The sequence below is a fragment of the Octopus bimaculoides genome, chromosome 6, assembly GCF_001194135.2.
Source record: "Octopus bimaculoides isolate UCB-OBI-ISO-001 chromosome 6, ASM119413v2, whole genome shotgun sequence".
Lineage (NCBI taxonomy): Eukaryota > Metazoa > Mollusca > Cephalopoda > Octopoda > Octopodidae > Octopus > Octopus bimaculoides.
The window spans coordinates 43,134,151-43,142,515 of NC_068986.1; the positions used below are offsets into that span (position 1 = coordinate 43,134,151).

Below are 8,365 nucleotides of genomic sequence, written 5' to 3' on the forward strand. Positions count from 1 at the left end.
TATATATATATATATATATATATATATGTATGTATATGTATGTATATGTGCACATTATTTATAAATATTTATATGTATGTATGTATCATACGTTGGTTAAATTATTATGCTATTAATTATGCAAAAAATATATTATAAAGGTTTATTATATCAACAGCGTCTGATAAATGTAGATTTCACTGAATGATATCATTGATATATTTTTTATGCAAATGACATCCATTTTCAATGATTTATTTTGTAGTAACTATGTGCCTCTTTATTTACATCTAATTACAATAATATATTTTGAGTGAATATATGTTCAATATACTTCTGACAATAATTACCATCAGTTATGACCTCTACTAATATTTTTTTTCTAACAGTATCTGTTCAATATACAGAAACACGTTCAGCAGTAACTTTTCATTAAAATGAAATTATGTTCTTTTTCAGTATCATCATTTTTTAATAATATATATTTTCTTTAATAAAAGTATAGTCAGCACCGGATTTTTGTGTTTCTGTATGGAGCACCAGCCGTTGATGCACTTATAAGTCAGCATCAAAAATATGTTGTGTAACAAAGGTTAAATTCAACATTTTCAACTATATTTTATTTCAGAAACTCTATAGAAGAAAGGGTTCTATTTTAATTCCGTATGATGCAATATTTAATGAGGTATTTTATCATTTTACCGTGCTATTAATCTGATTTGTTTGAGATTCTAGCTTCCATTTATTCGAACACCACATTGGACACCAAGTACAGTCCCTCAGAAACATTTTAACGAAAGTATCTCGAAATACTTTGCTCATAGTACAGTAGAGTACAAAATTACATGCTGAGTTGATTGCCAATAGAGTGTCAGTTATTTCTCTGATTCCTCTAACTAAGTTTGTTTCATCGTAATAGCCAAATCCAAATACTGTCGACATGATAGCATCTGGAGTAATGCAAATAATAAATACTATCACGACAACGATTAACATTAAAGTAATACGGTTTCTTGAGGACAATTTCTTACCTGGGACACGTGATTTTCTTAACTCGTGGACAATTCGAGCATTCAAGAAAACTAATATAAGCAAAGGTAAAAGTGTTCTCAAGCAATTTTGTACCCATGTATAAGGAGTCATAAATGCATCATTTCGACCCAAATCAGTTAGTTCTACATCATGGTATGAGTCATTAGTATTAGGTCGTAGCCGTATAACAGTTTTATATCGAAGGGCTGACGGAAGCGAGAATATTATCATAAATATAAATACAAAAGTGCTCACAATGCGAGCTCTAAAAACTGTACACATCTCTTTGGCTCTTGTTGGATGGCATATAGAAATATAACGTTCAAATGCAACTGATACTGTTAGCCATCCTGTTATGCAGAGAGATAGGTTAAATAAATAGTGGGCGTATGGATAAAGTCTTGAAAGGGATTCATCACCTTTATCAGGATTCCATGTCTTAATGAGCAAAACAATGAAATACAACGTGTCATTGATCAATTTTATCAGATCTCCAACAGCAAGTGCTGAGAGATAGACGTTAGTTGATGTAGCTAAATCTTTGTGAGAGAGAACGACCAATGTAAGTATATTGCCAGTTATGCCGAAAACGCAAGTGATTGGGTAAACAATAAGTCCAGTAATGTATTGAGCCATATGATAAAATTCTTCATGGTTAGTATCAGTGCTGTTTGGTAGATGTTTAATAAAACTGGACTCTAATGTTGAAGTCACAACCTCCATGCTTTTTACTTCAAGTACCAGATTTTTTCCTGAAAATAAATATAGAGACTTTTTAGCTACGAAAACATATGGTACACAGAAATCGATTCGATTGCTTAAAATGTTGCTACAGCATTTGAAAAGGATTAAATTGTCATGGTAACTACATATAAGTATTTTTTCCTACTTCTTGTATGAAAACCCACTTTTTTATAAAATAAAATAAAATTTTTTTTTTAATTTTCTCATGTTTACTATATTTATATTAAAAAAATGTAATAACTATAAGGAACAATCAAGCCTGAAATGAAATATTTGTATTTTGCAGAATCGGTAAATCCTACACCCGAAGAGATTTTCAAAATATAGACGAATGATTTATAATATGTGGAATCATTGCCACATGGACAAATAGAAAGAGGATAATATGCAAAGCGTTGACAAATAGTATAAAAATATACTAGTGTCGCATTTTAGAAAAATATACTAACAGTTACAAGCTCAGAGATAAAGATTTAAAATCGATTATGCAGATTTATATTAAATCTTATGCTAAAAACATTAGCTCCTAACATAGGTGCAACGCTTTAATTTTAAATATGTAGTGGATTTTAGAACTGACGTGTTTTTTCTACCCAGTTAAAAAACATTAATAGGATATAGAGTCTGACAAACAGCACAAAGATTTATTTAAATGTGTAGGCAGACTATTACCCGACTTAAACTCGGGTAAATATGAATCGTCGTAAATTTATATTGCATGGTGATACGCAAAGAAAACAATGACACAATGACGGAGAACGTGGTATGTGGGGTAAAAAGTTAAACTTCCCAAACATATTGTGACAAAGCGTTCCGGGTCCACGACTAGATTTATACTTACATTTGAGATTTCGTGCATACTTTGCAAAGTTTGCATTTGCAGAAAAGTCTCAGCAGTATTAGTAAAACACTATTATTAATCTCCCCATTATTAGTATAACAGATCACAGAATTAAGCTCAATAAAAAAGAACGTTGCAGTTTCTATAAATTAGGGAATTTTATCCAACTAGCCCAAACAACATTTTGCAAACACCAGAGTTATAAATATTTTCTCGTCTAAGCATGTCCGCTGTCTGAGCATGAACGCTTGTATGGAGACATATATTTTCATAAGGCACATTTATATTGAGTTGTATATCTTAAAACAGGTGATTGATTGCCAAACACGCCTATGGGTACAATTATTTTGCCTTGGATTAAATATTTAGATTTCTAAGTGCAGAATTATAAAACTTGAATAAATTTTACAGCTACGCTTTTATACAGTTTTCGTATTTCGTTAGTCGTTTGAGAGGTTTATCACGCAGGTTATTTAAATTTATATCAAGATACTATGGCATACCTTCAGAGATTTTCCTTTGTTTGTACTTTCATATTTCAGTAAATGTCGTTCAAAAGATGTACATGGCTTTTCTTGTAACCACACAGAGTTTAGAACGCCTTTGTACTTCTCAAAGTTGTAATCTGTAAAGGTGAAACATTATATGTATGTTATATATGCAGCGGAAGATATTTCTTTTTGTAAATCATTGCGTTGTGGTAATAACAAAATCAAAGTAATTTAATAGTAACACAAAAGAAAATTCAATATTAATTTCATAATGGTATTTAGGAAATTGTGTGTGTGTGTGTGTGTGTGTGTGTGTGTGTGTGTGTGTGTGTGTGTGTGTGTGTGTGTGTGTGTGTGTGTGTGTGTGTGTGTGTGTGTGTGTGTGTGTGTGTGCGAGCGTGTGTGATTCCCCCGGGTGATTTGGTCAATATGAGGTCCTGCATTATCTCGCAATATTTATACACTACTTGCAATTAACGGCAGTACTTCTCCGTATTAGCTGCTTCGATTGGTTTTAACACGTCATAATAGACGACACTCTTCATACTCCACCAAACACAGAGTGTAACTTTTGAGGGTGTAGTCCCTGTTTTGAGAAAAATTAACATTTTTTATTGGCTGCTAACTATTGTCGTTTTCCTTGGATATGATTATAGAGAATCTATTCACCATTACTTGTGATTATTTCTACCCACGAAATGTTAAGTAGCAAGTTTTCCTTTCAATAACATGTAGAGTGCTACTCCTTGATTACGCTTAGAAACAGTCAGAGGATGAGCGGCTTAATGGATCAAATTAGATGCTTTTCTTAGTTCATGAAGGTGTCTTATGATCTGAATGGGACTTTCACTCCTTTCCTATTCTCGTGCATTTTGATTTCCATTTTCATCAACTAGGGTTTTTAAAGCCCAATATCGAGAAAAAATGTCATCTAGATCGAGGCGAATATGCGAGAGAAAAATTTACCGAGCGAAACCGACCAAACGTTGACATATCAGATCAATGAAAGCTTCATTTCCATAGACAACACGAATATTTCTTGCTGTATTCTTTGATGAAGAGCACCGTTTATACTCATGCATTATGCAGTGTCGGAAATGGATTTGACTCGTTTTAAGTGTAAAATTGATACAGGTTTAACCACTATATTTTAACCACCATGTATTAGGATATGAAAATTTAATGCACGTTTTACTGTGAGTGTTGAAAAAGTATTATAAAAGTAACCTCGACCAAAATTTCTAAACTAATATATTTACGAATAACTTTTATTAATTTTGATGATTTTCTTTTTCTGTCTGCTCCAGTTTGGTCTCATCATGCAATATATGGAGATTCCATCTGAATAGATGTATTTGTTTTCGACCTCGATTTCACGAAAACCTATAATTTGTTGGGCATACTCATCATAATGTGTAAGACCGAAATTACTACTTTCAAACTGAAATAGTTGACTGTGATAAATATTTCATCGTTGTAATGTGACGCAACGTATGTACGTGCTACACAGTATCAGTTGTACTAAATATCTATTTAAAAAGATATAGAGATCATTTGCCCGCTGAAATATTGTTCACAGAGTAAACGATCAAATGTATTTTAACAAAGATAAAAAATACACTTTTACAAAGATAATGGAATTAATTGCAAAAGGCTGGAACTTGTAGACTGACAATCGCTAAACGTTCAACATGCTTATGTTATATCTAGCTGGACATCTTATAATAAAGATATTTAAAGACAGCCGATTTTAGTTCATTATAGTCATTAATTCTTTTTTTATTATACTTAACCTACTGTTTTTGTGAGAGAGTTTAACAACTTAAGTATAAACGGTAGTAACGACTAAATCTCCCGCAGTACATACCTAAGGTCTTAATGAAGAAAGGGTGCAGTAGGTAATGTGAGGCACAAAAATAAACGTATAGTTCTTATATGTATATCTACGACGTAGAACTGAATAGTTCGCGTGATTCATGTATATCTGAGTACCGCATAGAATGGAGTCGCTTCTATGACTCTTGCATATCTATCTATCACACTGAAAGGAATAACTTCTGTGATTCCTGTATGTCTGTCACCAAAATAGAATAGCCTCTGTGATACATGCATGTCCATCTACTACTTAGAATATTTCCAGTTTTGTTTTACATGAGTTGACTCTAAGTCTCTCTACAACAAACTACAAAGAAATAGTACACTTTAGAACATCACAGAACACACGCAGACGGTATCAACAGTTCACTTATGCAAAGACATTTTTAAAAATACACAAATTTTAACGCTAACTTTGTATGCAATATGGATATAATTTGTTACTAAAACATACTCCACCCTTCATTGTCCAAACACAACATATGTCTTAAATTATTAACTGTAAATCTTCAGAGTTTTGTGCGTTGATATGTATCAAACATAATAAATGTAATTTTATAGACGAGAGAGAGAGAGAGGTGGGGCAGAGTAATATAAATGCTGCGAAATTGCTGAAGTTCTATATCAAGGCTATTACCAAAGAGATATGGGGAGGCAGACTAGATGAAATGCGGGGTCTGAATGAAAAAATACATCACAATATTTAGTTACGAAGTTTTACGTCCTAAGTTGAAATACCTCTGAGGTACTCTTTGCATTTCATTCCTCAAGGCCGATAAAATAAGTACCAGGTAAAAATCGAGTTCAATCTAACCAACTGTTTCTTACTCCAAAATATGTGACCTTGTAATATTTTGGAAATCAGTTATCGAAGATGTTTGCATTAAAATATTTTCATTTTACAACGAAACATTCTGTATTAATGCGCATCAAACAACGAGCAGTGATTGAACGGCGTCTCGATTTTCTGCAGCAGTCCTAGGCTACATTTGTAGCCAAAACTACTCACATTACCAAGCTGCAAGCAAATATCATAATTTGGACTGTTTCACTATTTTACACTGATAAAACTTAATAATTGACGATTTTCTTGATTTTTCCCTATGAAGTTGTTAAGAAAAGTTGTTTGTTTTTAATTTTCTTAACGTTAAATATAAATTGATTATTAGCCCTTTCATGATTGACATATCTTGCTACTATTCTCTTGTATAATATTCACCAATTTATATATATGTATATACGTGTGTGTGTGTGTGTGTGTGTGTGTGTGTGTGTGTGTGTGTGTGTGTGTGTGTGTGTGTGTGTGTGTGTGTGAATTTCTAATATAATTTCCAAATTTTGTATTCCCTATGGTATGGAGTACTTTTGTAAATCTTCAATATATTCTAAATCTTATGTTAAATAATAATATTTCCATCTACCTAAGATATTGATTTCATGTGTCATATACTGAAAGTGGTTTCAAACCAAAAGCATATTTGTAACTTCTATATCGTCTGATTAAGAATGAGATAATGGAACACTGGTTAAAACTGTGAGGAGCAGTGAAAGAAAATCCATTAGAATTCAATTTATTCTGAAAACTAGCAGAATAATTTTAAGTGGCACTGTTGAAATTCTTTCACTTGTTCATATTTTCGTCTTGAATTACAACTTGAAGAATTTGTTCTGTATGTACAGAAAAAAGTGTTACCTCTTGACACTTAAATTCATATTTTCTTAGGGATGAACTTAAATGTTTCAATTTATTTAGTACAGCACTTTACTGTTTCTGTCAAATCAGAGTTCTTTTATTATTATAAACATTTCAATTTTGAGAATGAGTAACTTGCAAAAATTTAAAAAATCTCATGCGTTGCTACACGTATTATAATGTTTGTGTGTGTGCGTGTGCGTGTCTGTATGAGAATTGTAGTTTATAGTCAGATTTTAATATGGTTCAATATGATTGGTTGAAAAATATCTACTCCTAGTAAAACGCAATTCACAAACATTTGCTCTTTAAGAAGTAAATATTCGTAAGGCCTGTAAATCGAGAAAATATTTATTGCTCGTTATTTATCGCATTTTATTAGATACGTGGAAAATTAATGGAGGTATATATTGAGCAAAATAGTGAGAGAGAGAGAGAAGAGGAGGGAGAGATAGAGAGAGAGAAAGAGATAGACAGATCAAGAAAGAGAGAAGAAACAACAAAACAAAATGAAAGAAGGATGAACAACGTGAATTCGCCATATCAGAGCACAGAGATTGCTTTAGGCATGGATTTCACATAATGTGCACTCTGATGTTTCATGACATTAAAGCATATCGATTTGTTTATTTAGTTTGTTGTATGTTTTCCCCGAAAATATCTCATTATTCAGGCTGGTTGTTTATTCTAAACGGCCTGCTTTTCTTACAATGAGGTAATGTTTTTCGTTATCTAATTTATACTAAATATATACATATGTATGTATGTATATAGAATAGTGCAGCTCCGTCTTAACGTACTTTCAATTACAGGCATAATGTTTTGTTATTTCCTCTTATTTTTGCTTATTTTATAAGGCATTCCATAACAAATTGTCGTTAAATTGTTCTTGTAGTGAAAATTGTTATTAATTTTCAAAATTATTTACTTAGAAATGTTTTGATAAGATTTCGTTAATAAAAGTTCTGAATATTAACGGCAATTTTCGCTTGCAAAAAATGCTTCGAGAAACCTGTATCACATAAACTTTGATGCGACAAACTTGTACATTTATAAGGTTATCTATGCTTGGTATATGAAATTAAATTTAATCAAACATTCTAGCTTATCTAACGTGTTGGGAAAAATAGTAAAGGAGTGATTCTTTATTTTTTTATTTTTTTCTATCATACTGCTAACAACATTGTGATATAACGCTATTTTTGTGATTTTTGTTTTTCCATTTTTTCTTCAACCGGATAATCGTTTGATGTGAACTACACTTTAAACTATAATCCAAGCACTAAATGTAAAATGAAACATCATTTATGTTATCGTAAGATGTGCACATGCAATTACTGATGTGACAGAAGTATTCAATAAGTGTTAAATTTTATCGAAGTTGTAGGAAAATCAGGGTTGATACAAATCTTTATTCTTTTATTTCTATACTTAAACTTGTTCTTGGAATGGCACTGGTTCACTTCATTAGAAAGAAAACTAACGTAATACTTCAAAGTCAAACAGACGTGGAGTTAAACTTACATAACTACATGAATATTGTCATAAATAGATCTGTATAATAAATTATTGATTTCTTACATTTATATATGATTCAAATTTGTGGATTCACTTGAGTCATGTGCAGCATATGACTGGTATGCGCAAATACACACACACACACACGAATATATATATATATATATATATATATATATATATATATATATA

At 31.5% G+C, this 8,365-nt stretch overlaps 1 protein-coding gene across 2 annotated transcripts in view; it reads right to left on the bottom strand.

Moving 5' to 3' along the window:
* Window positions 1-112: 112 nt before the first annotated feature.
* LOC106874042 (FMRFamide receptor) overlaps window positions 113-8,365 on the bottom strand; it is a 246,587-nt gene continuing 238,334 nt past the window's right edge. For both annotated transcript variants that reach the window (XM_014921607.2, XM_014921613.2), the window contains 2 exons: window positions 3,100-3,221; window positions 113-1,763 (listed from right to left, as the gene is read on the bottom strand). In XM_014921607.2, the coding sequence (XP_014777093.1) occupies window positions 673-1,734 (1,062 nt within the window). In that variant the 5' untranslated portion in view covers window positions 1,735-1,763; window positions 3,100-3,221 and the 3' untranslated portion in view covers window positions 113-672. The remainder of the gene's footprint in view (window positions 1,764-3,099; window positions 3,222-8,365) is intronic.